Below are 20,493 nucleotides of genomic sequence, written 5' to 3' on the forward strand. Positions count from 1 at the left end.
GTGTTTTGATTCAAAGCACCATAGTATTATATAATGTATTATTGTTTTCACAGTTTCTCAAGCTATTATTTTATTTTACACAATATCAATTTTCAATAATTTTTTTCGCTAGATTCCCAAATTTAAAAATGTAGTAGCTAAAAGAAAAAAAAATAAATTTTAGATTAATATATTACATACTTGATTTATTCTCTATCGTTGGTTTTATTTCTATCAAATGATATATCGGGCTCTTTATTTTCAATGTGTCATCTTTATTATAAAGAATACCCTGAACAGTTACTGACGTTTGTCAACCGATAAAAAGAACAATTTGCGGTTGAACAGAATCAGGATCCAACCCAGAACCCCCGCTTTGCTAATACTAGTCCGGGGTTTTCGTAACAGAAGTGTAGCAGATTAATAAATACATTGAAAGAGATTTTTGTAAGAATATGAAGGAGGAAGATCTTATTTGTAAATTCTTACACACTCTAACTGACAATCCAAAAAAATATGCTGTGAGCACTCTCAACTTACTTAAGGACATTTGCACAGATACCACTTGAACAAAGCATATAAGCATTTAGATGAATATATTTCTTTGCTCGAATTGAGCTTACTGGTAGCTTCCTTACATCATTTGCACATGGCTCGGCATGATGCTGATGGCACACTTCACACAATAATCTGTAACTTATCTGTTAGTAGTCAGTTTTGGTCGAAAACGATTGCAACTCTTAATAAATAAATTATTTGTACTCCACTGCTCACAATCGTTCAGCTGTGAGTGATCAGAATTTTTCATGGAAATAACCGAGATAAAGCTTTGTGCCGAATATGCTTATGAAATTATGTAGTTTATTTGATTATATAAAGAATGTTGACAGTCTATAAATGATTCAATGGTTCTATGTGCTTTGTTTCTGACTGCTCGATCGCTGTAGTGTCTTTCAACCAGAAGTGGTAGCTATTATGGAAGTAGCAGATGAACAAGTATATACTTCACCGAAATTCAGCTTGTTTTTAGAGGTAGACATCCACTTCTCTAGCAGAGCTGCTATATAGGCTGAAAAAATCTTAAGCGTTTTTAAGATTAAAATTAAAAAATTTGACTCACTGATATGCGTAACTAAAAGCTAATTGCCTGTGCTAAGCTCGAGTTTAAAAAATTCCGATTAAGAAAGAAAAACGTCCGTTCGCGGGTATAGTCTTTAATACAATAAAATTCTTTATTACAGTAGTTCATTAGTTAGCCTAAATTTTAACCTAACGGCTTAGACTGGTGGTAAGTACATATTCAAAGGGTAAGTATGTAGTTCTAATTCAATTCAGCAATCTCATAAATCATGGTTATAGAGTATTCTAATAGGTAGCAGATGATGGTTATGGTTATATACTATAAAAATTGTAAATATTTTACATGATGTAAAACATTTTATAATGTGTTCAAATATTATTCAATTATTTCGACAAATTTATTTCTTAAAAAATATTTTCAGATTTTTAAGTCGATTGACGCAACAATATTGAAAATAATCATTTGACACCGGAAAGAATTACAAACCGAAAACGACTGCGCTTCGCATTTTCTCGCCAATCAGTTACAAAGCACTATATACCTAAGTGTTTGCTTCTGATCCTGATTCTGTATATATCGAGATGTAAGAGAACAACTATAATCTGTTTACCATACAAAATATATGACGCGTTTTCCAAAGCCAGAAAATCAGATATTTTGGTATTTATTAGCACAGAATTTATTACAATAACAAATATTTATTTATTAATATTGGTTATTCATTTCGACGTCAGCAGGGCTACAGGCACAACAAAACAGGAAAAAATATCGGTTTCGGGAATGGAGAACTTTTGTCCCCAACGGTCATTTTCCTCGTCATAGACTGACACAAGTGTCTTGCCAGCAGTGGTGCCACCAATGGCCCATAGCTTATTGTCTAGCGATACGGAAGCCATAAAACCACCGCCAGTATTCAGAGAGCAAATCTATTAAATATTTTCCAGAATATTTAGTTTGACATCAAGAGATAGGCAAAAATCAAATTAATATACCATAGACCATGTGTTTCGTTGAGGATCGTAACGTTCAACAACTCTGCTACAATGACAATCGCCTACAACATAGATGTGACCTTTATGTGCAGCTACCTGTAATATAAAAGTATCAATAAACGTTGTATTAAGTTTTAACAGAGCTAAGAGAGCGACTAAATAAATCAGTGACTATTTTCAGTTACACAAATTTGGTAAATTTTATTGAAGTGGAGCTACTTTTACTGGTTTTGAAAACTTTAGGGAAGGCTTGCAACGGTGAAATCAAATGGGCTCTTATTGTAGTGGCATTATGTATGTACATATTTCAGCAATAAATTTGAAAGCTCTGCACAGAATATGAATTCGGTTACGTACATCCCTCTATAGTTAAAGACATCCAAGGATGTTAACATTTTAACACTTAAGTAAAGTCGTCATATACCCTTCTTCGACTTTTCCTCATTCTACCAATTCATGACTTCATGAACGTTCTACTAATATTAATAATAATTTTTTAATCTAACTTACAGCAGGTAAATGGTGATATTCTGTAATATCTGCACAAGAAGTCCAAGTATTCGAACCCGGGTTGTAGCATTCGACGGATTTTAAGGCCTGACGATCACTTCTACCGCCAATTATGTAAATTTTACCATTCAACCCCACTGCACTGGCGTCCTGTCGTCCAACAATCAAGTTTCTCATGAACTTCCAACCATCGGAAGTCGTATATCTGAAAATAAACAAAAACAATGAAAAAGAAAAAGAAATGCACATCTCTAAACTGAAGCGTCAAAAGTGACATTTCGTTACGCTGAGTAGTCTATTAAACAAATTTGGAGTAATTTTAAAGAAGTGGTTAACAATGTTAAAGAGTTAAGAGTTTTCTAAAGTCGGAATCAATCAGATCATAACATTTCACTGAATTCCCTTTTTCTTAAAAGCAGAAGTACCTGTTTTGTGCACCATCCATACCACCCTAACACATCCAGTGTTAAAGGTTTCACCATTAAGCTTAAAATCAACCTTTCATTGTTAAAACTCACAATCACCATTATTGGGCGATTCGTTACAGATTTAAACGTATTTACCTTTCCACCGACGACAGAGCGTATTTGCCATCAAACCCACCAATCGCGTATATATTATCATCTACTTCGACAACACAGGGATGCCATCTTGCTTGGTTCATGGAGGGCAAACTTTGCCATGTCTTATTCCGTATATTCCAGCTCTTAACGATGTTGAGTGCGTTATAACCTTTCTTACCGCCAATAAATAATATATTATTATCCTTTAAAATGGTTCTATACCCTCGGTAACCGGTTGCCCTACTCGCATATTCTTGCCACTTATCCGCGGCTTTGTTATATTTCAGCAGCTTGGGATTCTTCTATTATCATATTGTACGTATATTAATTAAAGTTTATAATTTTTGAATATAAGCCAAAGTGTGCGCTTACCCATGAGCAAACCGCCAATAATGTTTTCTCACCACAATTTGCAGCACAGACTTCACGTGGTTCTGTAAACCGCATATTTATCTTTGGCTGTGCTTCAGGCTCTCTGATCAACGAAAATGCCTCGACCTCACTTGGTCCTTTAATTTGCATATTTATCTTTGGCTGTGCTTCAGGCTCTCTGATCAACGAAACCGCCTCGACCCTACGTGGTTCTGTAAACCGCAAATTTATCTTTGTTCGTGCTTCCGGCTTACTGATCCACGTTATCGCCTTGAGGGCCAACATCTCACAACCAGGTAACGATTGTATGTGGGCCAACAGAAAGTCCGCATCAAATTGGGTAAGCCGGAGACAAGCTATTAAAAGTGGCAGTTGTTCTTGACGCGCAGGAACGTCGTAATTGAACCAGCGTTTTATGGCATCGAAGGCAACTTCCTCACGTGTTATATTCAAATTGTCAGATTCCAGAATGCGCTGCATTTTTTCAACATCGAAATTCAGAAACTCATCGCGTCGTCTGATCTGGTATTTTCAGAAACAAAATTTGTATTACACAAGTACCGCTATTGCGAGATATTATGTGTATATTTAGACTCACCTCCATGAAATTCCTTTGTGCGTATTCGATGATTTTCTGTTGAAGAAGTTGGCATTGCGTTTCGCGCTCCAGTGTATGAGCGCCCCACAATGTATATTCATCTATATGTGCCATAATGTAGTCCACACAATTGGTTATGACTTCGTCTAATTGCAAAACGTTTGCCGCCTTCAGCATGACACCGACATTGTTAACGGTAATCAGCGTCTGACCCGTGTAACAAAAGGATATTAACCGCTCAAAAGTTTCACTATCGATATCATTTATCTCTAAGACAGGATTATTCCCTTGATCGCCGTGGAAAAGGTTCTCGAAGTAAGGACTCGCTGCTGCGAGTATCAAACGATGCGCAGGTATACTGAGCAATCAAAAAATTTTAAATATTAATCTGTATCATTTTATGTAAGCTGCGGAAAAAGTATTACTTACAGAGCCGTTGGGTTTGAAACTTTAAATGTCACATCGATTAGAGAATGTTCGTCGTAGAAGCTAAATATTTTCGCCACTAATTTCTCCATGAAGCGGTTCTGCTCACTGGAATTAGTCTGTAGAGCAGGTCTTTGCGTACAACTAGTGGCCATTATTAGTTACTGATTTTTCCTTTTGTAATAAAAAAATTACATTATTAAATGAAATGCTTTAAATAAGTAAGTTTAATTCGATCTTTGCTTTCAAGCTATTTAATGTACTCATATGTATACAGATCTTCGAAATGACTGGACGTTGAGACGCAGAAATATAGATTTTATAAATCAAGTAAAAAATTTCTAAGATTCGAGATATGACCTCAAGTTTGCAAACTCTCAGATACCGAATACTCGTATGTGATACCTAGTTTCTGCGTTTGACTTTTTGTTGAAAGATCGTTCAGTCTAAGAGATACAATGATGCGCCCTTATGTTATATATAGGTAAAGTCAGATCAATACTCCTCCTGGTCTCCATAAATAACTAATATAAAGATTTTCGAACTGCCGCGTCAGTTTTTACCTTCGATTTGGGTCAATACCTCGCTCAGCTCACTAACTGTTATTACTCCGTCGTCAGAGTCGTCCTTCTCTCTCACTGTTTTTGATCGATTTTATTAGGAGTGTTTAAGCGATAAACTGGTCAATCAATTATTATATTTCAGTTGTTTTCTACATTCGTCACACTGGGCATTGGATACATTCTTTACTCTTTTTAAAAAAATTCACCAGGCGCTATGTGCCGTTTTAATAAATATGTATATTGACCAGAAATCAAATTTAATAGAAATAAACAATAAATTTATAGTTGGATGCCTTTTGATCACGAGGTTAAATCGAGTGTCTCGATTCGATTCTTGATCGACTTCTGATAATAAAGATCGAGTCTCAAAAGTCTATTATATTTCAAGTAAATTTGTTACTCAAGTAGAATCGGACCCTTGTACACTACCATCTCTACGAACCGCACAAAAAAAATACCATTTTGACATATTTAGTGTGCATTGCTCCATTGCAGATATACTAGTTGAAATATGTACGTACGTATGTATGTATGTATGTAAAATTAGTTCAACATAGAGAATCGCATTTATTGTTTCTGAAAATCTTGAACTTCGAATGCAACCGTCTTATAAACGATCCTATGTAAGTGGTAGGTAACTAACTGTTAATAAACGCCAAACCTGGGAGTTTACCAATAAACTAAATATTGGAAATTAGACACTGTAATTATTAAGCGCTCTCAACTGTTGACTCACACTTTGAGTCGGACCCGATGAAGTCTCGGCACAAAATGCATAGAATGTATGTATGTACTACGTGCATAAGAAGTATGCCTTGTTGTTCTACTTGCTTTCATAAACTACAACGTTATTCAAAAGCTTGGTGTAATTCCCGTTATTACAATAAAGTGTAGAAACAATAATCGAAATGAATAACGCTTATGTGTTTGGACATTTTAACATCTCCAATATTTTAATTTTTTGTAAATACATACGGATATATAGTATATAAATATGTACATATGTAAGCACACTCGTCGGAGCACAAACTAAAGAAAACTGGACTCATTCGCTTCTGATTCGTGAGAGAGCTGTCAAAATTGACATTTTTTTATAACAGTCGAAAGAAAAATTGCTTGGGTATTTAAAAAATAACTTTGTGCCATTTTGATCAACCCTTAATACGTGTGTTCATATTATAAATCAATACTGTATACCTATTATGTAGATAAATAACTAATATTTTTCAAAACTCTTACAACGTAACAAAAAATATTTTAAATAAAAAACTACATCAACTAAGACATAATATAACTCATAATCATATATCATGATGTCATCATTAACGATTTAAATGCAAATCTTTCGCATTTCTTGCAAAGAACAGAAAAAAACCTTAGTTGCACGTATTTCAAAAAACCATTTGTATCGTTCCTTCAAATTTCGTTTCGCACTGATTTTGTCGGCTACTTTAAGCAGGCATATTTCTGGCTTCTCTTCTTTTTTGAGAACAGCTGCCCCAAATTCCTTAACTTTCATAAACAGAGAAAGAGAATGAGAGTAGATCAAAAAGGTTCGCATGATATCATCGTTTGGACTAGCAGTACCCCGCGGTTCTTCAGACGTGCCAAATTCTCTGTTTTACTCGATTAAAATTAAATTTTAATTTATTTCGTCTACAATAACTACAACCAATCCAATTTTTTGAATAAACTGAAACGAGCTTATCGCACTAGCGTTTCCGGTACCCTACTTGTAGTGTTAATTCTTCTGCATAATTCTTGTAGATATGGAAATATATGTACATATGTGTATACACATATAATATTTCTATGTCTATATATATATTTGGTTGTTCGTGTCAACGGAGATTTCACACGAAATAATGAGTGTAGGTACATATCATATACAATTTATGTGTAAGTCTTGCTTTCACATTTGTTTTCATATCCACATAATTCTAGAAGTGGATAAGTGCGATCGCATGGTATTTTAAGATTTTATCAACGCTTTGCATGACCAAAATAAATACACATATAGACATACATATGCTCAAAATAATAAGCACATTCCTTTATGCTGAAGTTATGATTGAATTTTGAATGTTTGGTGAAGTACACGACTATGGGTTGATTTCACTAAATTCGATATGGTAATATCTTTTATAGTGAAAAGAAAATGCTGAATCCCCTCTTTGAAGTGGACGTGGCAATTGGTTATTGATGTTCGCTTTCCAAGTGATCAAAATAATAAGTACATGATCATAAGTAATAAGTACAGCAAATCGGACGATTTATTTAATAGTTTACTCTTTCGGTTGAATAGCTCCATGTTTAAGACGCATTAAAAATTAAAAAAAATGTATAGATGGGTGGAAGCAAGCATTGCATTGCGGAGAAAATGAAATCGTCTTAAACCTTAAAAAAGAGGGCCAAAGTTTTAGGGATATCGCTAAAACATTAGGCCGTTTATTGCATTTCGTGTAGAGTGCTCTAAGGATTAAAAAGAATGACTAAAATCGCAGTCGACTAATGAATACACCAACAACAACGGACAACCGTATCGTCACTGTTGGTAAAAAGGACCCATTTATATCTTCTAGAATATCTTCTAATATCAGCCAATATTAGCAGCATAATATATTCCCGAATGGCTCGACGAAGGCTACATCGAGCTAATTTACATGGCAGGATAGCCAAAAGGATACCATAGTTACAGGAAAAAATTAAAGATAAAACTACAATTCGCGAAAAATCATTCAAATTAGTCCGGCCAAAGTGGTGAGAAAAAGTGGGCGCAATATCTTGTGGAGCAACGAAACCAAATTTAATTTGTTCGGAAATGATGCCTGACGGAATTTTCGTTATCCCAAAGGCAAAGAATTGGATTCAAAGTCCACAAAAAATACCGTTAAACACGGTTGCGGCAACATAATGGTCTGGGCCTGCTTTTCGTGATGTGATGTAGGAACAGTACACATCGTATTTGAAGCACCGTGAATAGGTTCCAACATAGAGATATCTTGGAAAACACTAATTTTGAAATTTCAGCAGGATAATGATACTTCGCATACTTCGAGGTTGGTAAAAGATTGGTCCCAGGACAATGGTTGGAGTTTTCTTAAATGGCCATATCAATCTCCCGACTTGAATCCAATTGAAAAGCTTTGGGGTTAGCTAAAGCAACGAATTGGTAAGTAGTCGTTCCAAAATAAGGATCAGTTAGAGAATTTTGTTTAAAAAAACCTGGTATGAGATTCCAATTGATACGTGCCACAAAACTTATCTCCAGTATGCCAAAACGAATATCAAAAGGAATTGAAAATAACGGATATACTATATACTGATGAAAGAAGCTAATAAAAATCAAATATGAGACAGAAAACTCAAACTAATACAGTTTTTCGTTCACAGATACCTGATGTACTCTTAATTTCCGTCCAGCCATTTTTCAGTCTTTCTGTTATTTGCTAGAAATTTAAGTCCCGATTTCAATTATGATTGCAAATATCTTTATTTTTATTATTTAAGTCATATATGAAATGAAATATGATATTATTTCTCCTTAAATAATAATGAAAGAGAACTTTTTAGTCATTTGCTGCTACACGGACTTATGTATGTACTTATTATTTTAACCATACATATGTACGTATTTAGGCAAGAATACAAAAAAGTTTTATGAAACTCACAAAATATAAAAATTTGATTTCAAACCAATTTTAATGGCCCGTCGTCGTTTTGACGAAGGATGACTTCTTTTAGCACTTCAAAAGTTCGAGTTACTGTATGCAACTAGATATATTTTTGTTAATACTTACGGATATTTATTGTAGTATAATACAATTTTGCAATGAATTTCCTGCAACTGATATAACTACACTGTTCACAACGCACAATTTAAACAAAATTGAACTCGTTGGCGTTGCTACTCCCGCTATATATACTGCAGCTGCTAAGTACAGCATTAACTTTGAGAAGCGATCTCTTTGCGCTCTTGTAAAAATAATATTTCTCTGGCTCTGTGTTGAGAGATTTAAAGAGTATTGCATGGCTTGGCATGGCCAACAACGCTTTATGCTTTAGTTAGTGACCGGAAGTAAAAGTAACTTAATTCATATTGCAATAAATCAACTATGAGCAAAAAATAGTAAGACTTTGTTCGTAATTTTAAAATTCTTGATTTATTCTTCAAAATCTATGTCGTCCCCCTCAAAGCAATACCCACTGGCCCCAATACACTTGCGCCAATATTTTCCCTAATCCTCGAAACAGTTCTTAAAGACATTCTTAATTTCTTCGATTTTATGACTATGTGACATGACATTTTTATTTTCTGTTTACTTGCTTCCATTTTTTATCGTTTCGTGAACGATCCTCTGTATGCGAACAGTCGTTTTTTACTTATTTCTGATAGTGATATACTCGTAGTTGAAGTTTTTCAGCTCTCTTAGCCATCCAATCGAGCTTCACACAAAATTCGATTTGCACCTAAAGAGCAGAGAAATCACAAATCGAAGACAGTTTAAGGTAACACACAAAAATAAAACGAACAAGTAAGGAAGGGCTAAATTCGGGTGCAACCGAACATTTTATACTCTTGCAACTTGCAAGAACCAAAGTCAGGGAAATACTTTAAGGTGTAAAACCAATCATTTAGAGTAAGGTCAGCCGCTTGTTCGAAAATCCTGACATTAGTTATTTAGGCGCTAGGCCAAGTTTTCACTCAAATTTACCAATTTTAAGCACTCTTGTGAATAAAACACACCACCTCATTTTCATTGGGATAACTCACATACGTAGATTTGGCGATATATGCAGTAAATAGACATCCGGAAGTTCGAAATTCTTTATATTAAGTATTGAGGAGGACTAAGGGATGTATTGGTCCGATTCAACCCATTTTTGACATGCAGATTCACCATTATAAGAGAAGGATTATCCCTTAATTTCAGTTATATATACTATATCGCACATTGACCGACGTTTTCTATCAAAAGTCAACTATGGTTGGGGTCGACATATTCGGTACCTTGGGTGTTGAACAGTGTTAGTTGGATTTGAAAAAAATTTTTGTTATAAGGTGGCATATACTAAAGGCATTATTCGCGCAAAATTTAGTGCCATTATATTAATTGCTTCTTGATTTATGTTCTGGAAAGTAAAAGAATCAAGTGGAATTTAGAATTGAGCTATGTGGGAAGAAGGCGTGTTTATTTTCCGATTTCATTTATTTTCATAGAGATTTCGACATATGAATATGAAAAGTATGCCACGTCGCAAATTTTGTGGAAATCGGTAAGTCGGGTCCCGAGATATGGGATTTCACCACAAAGTGGTCGGGCCACGCCCGTCGTCCATTTCTTACAATAGCCCTTAAAAGTCTTGTTTTTTTTACCCTTGCCCCTTGCTCTGTAATCCCTAGTGCCAAGTTACAGTTTTATATCTTAACATGCAGCCCACCCCGGCTTTACACGAGTATTAAACAATCATTTCAAGAGTTATAATTTTGTACACACATACTTTCTCGTTTTTGCGTGGGATCACTTTTAATGACCCATGATTGTCTATCGATTCGTATTTTTTTATTTCTCCGGGAACGTTTTGAATAATTAGATCATTTATTTCGTTTACACTATCATTCCTGGCTGATTCTATTGCCTTAGAACACAACCAATGAAATTCCTTTTCGTCGATGTCAGGGTATACTGCATCTATTAAAATTTCTATGCTTTGAACTATTTGGCCCAGAGACTCATTCAGAAGAATATTATAATTACTACTTACTTCTGGAGTGGGAAAAATTCCTTCCCCAAGTTTAAGCAGTTGCTGTGGAAAATCACCATCAGTGATTCCATGAAGATGAGCTCTTATATTTGTTTGTAATTTCATTTAATGACAGGAAGAGATTGTCGGAAATCTTCAGCAAAAACAAAAATTATCCCGCCCATGTTCTGTCCACGGCCTTTATGGTGTATTCAACTGCTAACACTATCTTCCCTGATTGCAGCTTAGCTTAATGTGAAATAACATTTTCTATCTAAATTTAACATTCTTTGTTATAAGCAAGTAATACATATTTTATTTTCATATGATAAATTCAAAAAGTGGCCTAGCAGTCTTCCAAAAATGTGGCGAATAGCAAAGCACCGTTGGGGTCTTATTAGTTTCGGCGTTTGATTTTATTTATCTTTACTACTATTTACTAATTACAGATTCTGGAAGACTCCAATGCAATAGAGCTGCTTCGTTAAAAATTCTTAGAAAGTCTGTAAAACCCTAAATGGGTATCCGCACAGCTCCTGGGATAGTCAGTTATATCTCCTGGGGATACTTTTGTATTTACATATATATCTTATTTAGATTAATTAGTTATTTTTGCTTGCCTTTCGCCGCTCTAAAACCAATAGCAGAACATGCTGCTATAATATTGAGGCGGGAGCAAGGTTAAATTAAAGGTCATCATGTCGTATACGCAACAACTTGAACAGAGTATAGTTTTGAGGGTAAACTCATCACAATGTGAATGAATATGTTACATATATATGTATGCCGTTTTAAAACATTATTAGTCATAAACTCAGGCATCAGCGAGATTGCAATTCGATCAAGGACCACCATGTCGTATACGCAACAACTTGAACTAACTGTTTTATTGTGTGGGTATGAACATATCACTATGTAAATGATTATGTAACATATAGATATGTATGCCTTTTAAGACATTATTAACCACAAACTAAGGCATTATAAAAAAAATTTAATTAAGCTGTATAACAGTTGTTGTGAGAAAATGTCTGTAAATAAAATATGCAGACGTTTGCTTATTGTTTGCAAGCGAATCTGTTAGCTTAAGTAAATATACTTGCATTGAGAGTAATTTTATTTCGCTCAACTGTGATATTTGGTATTTTCAAGTCCGCTGATCTAACTGTGGTGAAATGCGCTCACTTTTCAAAACCACTCCGAAAGCAATAATATTTCATTCTCTGTATTTGAAGTTTTCTGATTGATTGCACTTAAGATGAGGCGAAGGAGAAAGAGAGAAGAGTTTACTCAGTCAGAGTTCAGACCAACAACTTTTATTGCTCACTATCGAACACTTCGCTTTTGGTGTTTCCCATTCCTTTCATATGGCAACTCGAATCGAGCAACTCTTGTACGCTTCATTTATGCCGTACACAACAATATTTTTCATAAGCTAATTTTTTAATTTATTTAACAATTTCGAAAATACTTTTTAAATTATTGATATTTGTTTGCATGTTGCAATACATACAAAAGTTCTATAATAAAAATTCAATTATTGAGACATATTGAAAATACTTATTCATTTGAAACCAGAAAACCGGAAAGAATTACAAAACAAAAACGACTGCGCTTCGCATTATCTCGCCAATCAGTTGCAAATAACTGTATACGTACCTAAGTGTTTGCTTAACTATTAACTATAACCTGTGTAGCATACAAAATGTATGACGCGTTTTCCAAAGCTAAAAATCAGATGTTTTCGTATTTATTAGCACTGTATTTATTACAGAATCAAATATTTATTAATATTGGTTATTCATTTCGACGTCAGTAGGGCTACAGGCACAACAAAACACGAGAGAATATCGGTTGCGGGAAATGAGAACTTTTGTCCCCAACGGTCATTTTCCTCGTCATAGACTGATACAAGTGTCTTGCCAGCAGAGGTGCCACCAATGGCCCATAGCTTATTGTCTAGCGATACGGAAGCCATAAAACCACCGCCAGTATTCAGAGAGCAAATCTATTAAATATTTTCCAGAATATTTAGTTTAACATCAAGTGATAGGCAAAAATAAAATTAATATACCTTAGACCATGTGTTTCGTTGAGGATCGTAACGTTCAACAGCTCTGCTACCAAAACAATGGCCTACAACATAGATGTGACCTTTATGTGCAGCTACCTGTAATATAAAAGTATTAATAAACGTTGTATTTAGTTTTAACAGAGCTAAGAGAGCGACTAAATAAATCAGTGACTATTTTCAGTTACACAATTTTGGTAAATTTTATTGAAGTGGAGATACTTTTACTGGTTTTGAAAACTTTAGGGAAGACTTGCAACGGTGAAATCAAATGGGCTCTTATTGTAGCGGCAGTATCTCATTCAGAAAAAAATTGGAAAATTCTGACAGGATATGAATTTCGGTTACGTACATCCCTCTATAGTAAAAGAGATCCAAGGTGTTGGCGGGTGGCAAAGTAAAACACTTATTTTAAGCCGATTTGTATTTTATTTAAATTCAATATTTCGACCGTTCAATACTTCGCTAAAATAATTGTGCTCCTTGTAGGTGTATGTACCACTCCGCCAGCGAATCAAAAGAGAATGAGCCAAAGCAAAAGGGTAAGCCGCAGTTGAGCTAGCACAGACAAATAGCGGGACATACATCTACATGGTTGCATTTTAATGTACAATCAAAATTCAATAAATCCTTAGAGTTGTATTTTAATGTACATTCTTTAAGTTTAAACATTTTTTAAAATTAGGGTTGTTGCGCGCTAACACCAAGGAGTCGAATGTTAATATTTAAACACTTAAGTAAAGTCGTCATATACCCTTCTTCGACTTTTCTTCATTCTACCAATTCATGACTTGATGAACGTTCTACTAATATTAATAAAAAATTTTTAATTTAACTTACAGCAGGTAAATGGTGATAGTCTGTCATATCTGCGCAAGAAGTCCAAGTATACGAATTCGGGTTGTAGCATTCGACGGATTTTAAGGCCTTACGATCACTTCTGCCGCCAATTATGTAAATTTTACCATTCAACCCCACTGCATTGGCGTCATGTCGCCCAACAATCAAGTTTCTCATGAACTTCCAACCATCGGAATTTGTATATCTGAAAATAAAAAAAAACAATGAAAACGAAATGCACATCTCTAAACTGAAGCGTCAAAAGTGACATTTCGTTACGCTGAGTAGTCTATTAAAAAAATTTGGAAATATTTTAAAGAAGTGGTTAACAATGTTAAAGAGTTAAGAGTTTTCTAAAGTCGGAGTCAATCAGATCATAACATTTCACTGAATTCCCTTTTTCTTAAATGCAGAAGTACCTGTTTTGTGCACCATCCATACCACCCTAACACACCTAGTGTAAAGTGCGTTTACCATTAAGCTTAAAGCTAACCTTTAATTGTTAAAGCTCACAATCACCATTGTTGGGTGATTCGTTACAGATTTAAAAGTATTTACCTTTCCACCGACGACAGAACGTTTTTACCATCAAAACCACCAATCGCATAGATTTTATCATCTAATTCGACAACACAGTGAGCGCATCTTGCTTGGTTCAGGGAGGGCAAATTTTGCCATGTCTTATTCCGTATATTCCAGCTCTTAACGATGTTGAGTGCTTTAATATCTATGTTACCGGCAATAAATAATATATTATCATCCTTTAAAATGGTTCTATAACCCATATGGTAGTAATTTATACTCGCATATTCCTGCCACTTATCCTCATCTTTGTTATATTGCAGGAATTTGGGATTACTCTATTCCAAAAATATTGTTCGTACATTAATTCAAAATTTTAATTTTTGAGTATAAGCCAAAGTGTGCGCTTACCCATGAGCAAACCGCCAGTAATGTTTTCTCAACACAATTCGCAGCACTGACCCCACGGGGTTCCGTAAATCGCATATTTATCTTTGGCTGTGCTTCAGCCTCTCTGATAAGCGAAAACGCCTCGACCCCACTGGGTTCCGTAAATCGCATATTTGGCTGTGCTTCAGGCTGTCTGATAAACGAAATCGCCTGGACCCTACGTGGTTCTGTAAACCGCAAATTTATCTTTGTTCGTGCTTCCGGTTTACTGACCCACGTTATCGCCCTGAAGGCCAGCATTTCACAACCAGGTAACGGCTGTATCTGGGTCAACAGAAAGTCCGCATCAAATTGGGTAAGCCGGAGACAAGCTATTAAAAGTGGCAGTTGTTCTTGACGCGCAGGAACGTCGTAATTGAACCAGCGTTTTATGGCATCGAAGGCAACTTCCTCTCCTGTTATATTCAGATTGTCAGATTCCAGAATGCGCTGCATTTTTTCAACATCGAAATTCAGAAACTCATCGCGTCGGCTGATCTGGCATTTTCAGAAACAAAATTTGAATTACACAAGTACCGCTATTGCGAGATATTATGTGTATATTTAGACTCACCTCCATGAAATTCCTTTGTGCGTATTCGATGATTTTCTGTTGAAGAAGTTGGCATTGCGTTTCACGCTCCAGTGTATGAGCGCCCCGCAATGTATATTCATCTATATGTGCCATAATGTAGTCCACACAATTGGTTATGACTTCGTCTAATTGCAAAACGTTTGCCGCCTTCAGCATGACACCGACATTGTTAACGGTAATCAGCGTCTGACCCGTGTAACAAAAGGATATTAACCGCTCAAAAGTTTCGCTATCGATATCATTTATCTCTAAAAGAGGATTATTCCCTTGATCGCCATGGAAAAGGTTTTCGAAGTAAGGACTCGCTGCTGCGAGTATCAAACGATGCGCAGGTACACTGAGCAATCAAAAAATTTTAAATATTAATCTGTATCATTTTATGTAAGCTGCGGAAAAAGTATTACTTACAGAGCCGTTGGGTTTGAAACTTTAAATGTCACATCGATTAGAGAATGTTCGTCGTAGAAGCTAAATATTTTCGCCACTAATTTCTCCATGAAGCGGTTCTGCTCACTGGAATTAGTCTGTAGAGCAGGTCTTTGCGTACAACTAGTGGCCATTATTAGTTACTGATTTTTCCTTTTGTAATAAAAAAATTACATTATTAAATGAAATGCTTTAAATAAGTAAGTTGAAATCGATCTTTGCTTTTAAGTTATTTAATGTACTCATATGTATACAGATCTTCGAAATGACTGGACCTTGAGACGCAGAAATATATTTTATATAAATCAGATAACAATTTCTAAAAACGGAAATCGGACCACAAGTTTGCAAAGACAATCTGAGAGATACAATGATGCGCCCTTATGTTATATATAGGTAAAATCAGAACAATACTCCTCCTGGTCTCCATAAATAACTAATATAAAGATTTTCGAACTGCCGCGTCAGTTTTTACCTTCGATTTGGGTCAATACCTCGCTCAGCTCACTAACTGTTATTACTCCGTCGTCAGAGTCGTCCTTCTCTCTCACTGTTTTTGATCGATTTTTTTAGGAGTGTTTAAGCGATATAATTATTATATTTCTGTTTTTGGCACATTTGTGACACAGAGTGTTGGATGCATTCTTTACTTTTTGAAATAAATTCACCAGGCGCTAAAAGCCGTTTTAATGAATATATTGACAAGAAATCAAATTCAATAGAATTCGATTCTTGATCGACTTCTGATAATAAAGATCGAGTCTCAAAAGTCTATTATATTTCAAGTAAATTTGTTACTCAAGTAGAATTGGACCCTTGTTTACTACCATCTCTCGAAACCGCACAAAGAAAATACCTTTTTGACATATTTAGTGTGCATTGCTCCATTGCAGATATACTAGTTTAAATATGTACGTACGTATGTATGTATGTATGTAAAATTAGTTCAACATAGAGAATCGCATTTCATTGTTTCTGAAAATCTTGAACTTCAAATTCAACCGTCTTAAAAACGATCTTATGTAAGCGGTAGGTAACTAAATGTTAATAAACGCCGAATCTGGGAGTTAACGAATATACTAAACATTGGAAATTAGACACTGTAATTATTAAACGCTCTCAACTGTTGACTCATACTTTGAGTCGGACCCGATGAAGTCTCGGCACAAAATGCATAGAATGTATGTACTATGTGCATAAGAAGTATTTCTTGTTGTTCTACTTGTTTTCCATAACCACAAAGTTATTCAAAAGGTTTGTGTAATTCCCGTTATTACAATAAAGCGTATAAACAATAATTAAAATGAATAACACTTATGCTTTTCGACATTTTAACATCTCCAATATTTTAATTTTTTGTAAATACATACGTATATATACTTGTAATATCTAAATACAAATATAATTTGTAACGTCAGAGCACAAATTAAAGAAAACTGAACTCATTCCGAATCGTCAGAGTGCTGTCAAAACTGACATTTTTTATAACATTCGAAAAGAAAATTTCTTGGGTATTTAAAAAATAACTTTTTGCCATTTTGTGCAACCCTTAATACTTGTGCTCATATTATAAATCAATACTGTATACGTATTATGTAGATAAATAACTAATGTTTTTCAAAACTCTTACAACGTAACAAAAAATATTTTAAATAAAAAACTACATCAACTAAGACATAATATAACTCATAATCATATATCATGATGTCATCATTAACGATTTAAATGCAAATCTTTCGCATTTCTTGCAAAGAACAGAAAAAAACCTTAGTTGCACGTATTTCAAAAAACCATTTGTATCGTTCCTTCAAATTTCGTTTCGCACTGATTTTGTCGGCTACTTTAAGCAGGCATATTTCTGGCTTCTCTTCTTTTTTGAGAACAGCTGCCCCAAATTCCTTAACTTTCATAAACAGAGAAAGAGAATGAGAGTAGATCAAAAAGGTTCGCATGATATCATCGTTTGGACTAGCAGTACCCCGCGGTTCTTCAGACGTGCCAAATTCTCTGTTTTACTCGATTAAAATTAAATTTTAATTTATTTCGTCTACAATAACTACAACCAATCCAATTTTTTGAATAAACTGAAACGAGCTTATCGCACTAGCGTTTCCGGTACCCTACTTGTAGTGTTAATTCTTCTGCATAATTCTTGTAGATATGGAAATATATGTACATATGTGTATACACATATAATATTTCTATGTCTATATATATATTTGGTTGTTCGTGTCAACGGAGATTTCACACGAAATAATGAGTGTAGGTACATATCATATACAATTTATGTGTAAGTCTTGCTTTCACATTTGTTTTCATATCCACATAATTCTAGAAGTGGATAAGTGCGATCGCATGGTATTTTAAGATTTTATCAACGCTTTGCATGACCAAAATAAATACACATATAGACATACATATGCTCAAAATAATAAGCACATTCCTTTATGCTGAAGTTATGATTGAATTTTGAATGTTTGGTGAAGTACACGACTATGGGTTGATTTCACTAAATTCGATATGGTAATATCTTTTATAGTGAAAAGAAAATGCTGAATCCCCTCTTTGAAGTGGACGTGGCAATTGGTTATTGATGTTCGCTTTCCAAGTGATCAAAATAATAAGTACATGATCATAAGTAATAAGTACAGCAAATCGGACGATTTATTTAATAGTTTACTCTTTCGGTTGAATAGCTCCATGTTTAAGACGCATTAAAAATTAAAAAAAATGTATAGATGGGTGGAAGCAAGCATTGCATTGCGGAGAAAATGAAATCGTCTTAAACCTTAAAAAAGAGGGCCAAAGTTTTAGGGATATCGCTAAAACATTAGGCCGTTTATTGCATTTCGTGTAGAGTGCTCTAAGGATTAAAAAGAATGACTAAAATCGCAGTCGACTAATGAATACACCAACAACAACGGACAACCGTATCGTCACTGTTGGTAAAAAGGACCCATTTATATCTTCTAGAATATCTTCTAATATCAGCCAATATTAGCAGCATAATATATTCCCGAATGGCTCGACGAAGGCTACATCGAGCTAATTTACATGGCAGGATAGCCAAAAGGATACCATAGTTACAGGAAAAAAATTAAAGATAAAACTACAATTCGCGAAAAATCATTCAAATTAGTCCGGTCAAAGTGGTGAGAAAAAGTGGGCGCAATATCTTGTGGAGCAACGAAACCAAATTTAATTTGTTCGGAAATGATGCCTGACGGAATTTTCGTTATCCCAAAGGCAAAGAATTGGATTCAAAGTCCACAAAAAATACCGTTAAACACGGTTGCGGCAACATAATGGTCTGGGCCTGCTTTTCGTGATGTGATGTAGGAACAGTACACATCGTATTTGAAGCACCGTGAATAGGTTCCAACATAGAGATATCTTGGAAAACACTAATTTTGAAATTTCAGCAGGATAATGATACTTCGCATACTTCGAGGTTGGTAAAAGATTGGTCCCAGGACAATGGTTGGAGTTTTCTTAAATGGCCATATCAATCTCCCGACTTGAATCCAATTGAAAAGCTTTGGGGTTAGCTAAAGCAACGAATTGGTAAGTAGTCGTTCCAAAATAAGGATCAGTTAGAGAATTTTGTTTAAAAAAACCTGGTATGAGATTCCAATTGATACGTGCCACAAACTTATCTCCAGTATGCCAAAACGAATATCAAAAGGAATTGAAAATAACGGATATACTATATACTGATGAAAGAAGCTAATAAAAATCAAATATGAGACAGAAAACTCAAACTAATACAGTTTTTCGTTCACAGATACCTGATGTACTCTTAATTTCCGTCCAGCCATTTTTCAGTCTTTCTGTTATTTGCTAGAAATTTAAGTCCCGATTTCAATTATGATTGCAAATATCTTTATTTTTATTATTTAAGTCATATATGAAATGAAATATGATATTATTTCTCCTTAAATAATAATGAAAGAGAACTTTTTAGTCATTTGCTGCTACACGGACTTATGTATGTACTTATTATTTTAACCATACATATGTACGTATTTAGGCAAGAATACAAAAAAGTTTTATGAAACTCACAAAATATAAAAATTTGTTTTCAAACCAATTTTAATGGCCCGTCGTCGTTTTGACGAAGGATGACTTCTTTTAGCACTTCAAAAGTTCGAGTTACTGTATGCAACTAGATATATTTTTGTTAATACTTACGGATATTTATTGTAGTATAATACAATTTTGCAATGAATTTCCTGCAACTGATATAACTACACTGTTCACAACGCACAATTTAAACAAAATTGAACTCGTTGGCGTTGCTACTCCCGCTATATATACTGCAGCTGCTAAGTACAGCATTAACTTTGAGAAGCGATCTCTTTGCGCTCTTGTAAAAATAATATTTCTCTGGCTCTGTGTTGAGAGATTTAAAGAGTATTGCATGGCTTGGCATGGCCAACAACGCTTTATGCTTTAGTTAGTGACCGGAAGTAAAAGTAACTTAATTCATATTGCAATAAATCAACTATGAGCAAAAAATAGTAAGACTTTGTTCGTAATTTTAAAATTCTTGATTTATTCTTCAAAATCTATGTCGTCCCCCTCAAAGCAATACCCACTGGCCCCAATACACTTGCGCCAATATTTTCCCTAATCCTCGAAACAGTTCTTAAAGACATTCTTAATTTCTTCGATTTTATGACTATGTGACATGACATTTTTATTTTCTGTTTACTTGCTTCCATTTTTTATCGTTTCGTGAACGATCCTCTGTATGCGAACAGTCGTTTTTTACTTATTTC

At 34.7% G+C, this 20,493-nt stretch overlaps 2 protein-coding genes across 3 annotated transcripts; both read right to left on the reverse strand.

The window, feature by feature from the left end:
• Positions 1-1,708: 1,708 nt before the first annotated feature.
• Positions 1,709-8,973, reverse strand: LOC125778269 (kelch-like protein 17). The gene is made up of 8 exons (XM_049455055.1): positions 8,885-8,973; positions 4,525-4,695; positions 4,096-4,453; positions 3,498-4,019; positions 3,126-3,427; positions 2,563-2,767; positions 2,053-2,148; positions 1,709-1,986 (listed from the first exon to the last, which is right to left on the reverse strand). Exons 2-8 carry the CDS (start codon positions 4,674-4,676, stop codon positions 1,780-1,782), a joined length of 1,842 nt encoding a protein of 613 aa, XP_049311012.1. The 5' UTR covers positions 4,677-4,695; positions 8,885-8,973; the 3' UTR covers positions 1,709-1,779.
• Positions 8,974-12,570: 3,597 nt separating this feature from the next.
• Positions 12,571-19,992, reverse strand: LOC125778270 (kelch-like protein 1). 2 transcript variants are annotated; one of them, XM_049455057.1, is made up of 9 exons: positions 19,904-19,992; positions 15,695-15,865; positions 15,266-15,623; positions 14,674-15,189; positions 14,543-14,600; positions 14,299-14,467; positions 13,741-13,945; positions 12,904-12,999; positions 12,571-12,837 (listed from the first exon to the last, which is right to left on the reverse strand). In XM_049455057.1, the coding sequence occupies exons 2-9, from the start codon at positions 15,844-15,846 to the stop codon at positions 12,631-12,633; spliced, it is 1,761 nt and encodes a 586-aa protein (XP_049311014.1). In that variant the 5' UTR covers positions 15,847-15,865; positions 19,904-19,992; the 3' UTR covers positions 12,571-12,630. The 2 variants fall into 2 exon arrangements, with proteins under 2 accessions (XP_049311014.1, XP_049311013.1); XM_049455056.1 differs by having other exon boundaries at positions 14,299-14,600.
• Between the last annotated feature and the right edge of the window lie 501 nt (positions 19,993-20,493).

The sequence above is a fragment of the Bactrocera dorsalis genome, chromosome 4 (assembly GCF_023373825.1).
Source record: "Bactrocera dorsalis isolate Fly_Bdor chromosome 4, ASM2337382v1, whole genome shotgun sequence".
Lineage (NCBI taxonomy): Eukaryota > Metazoa > Arthropoda > Insecta > Diptera > Tephritidae > Bactrocera > Bactrocera dorsalis.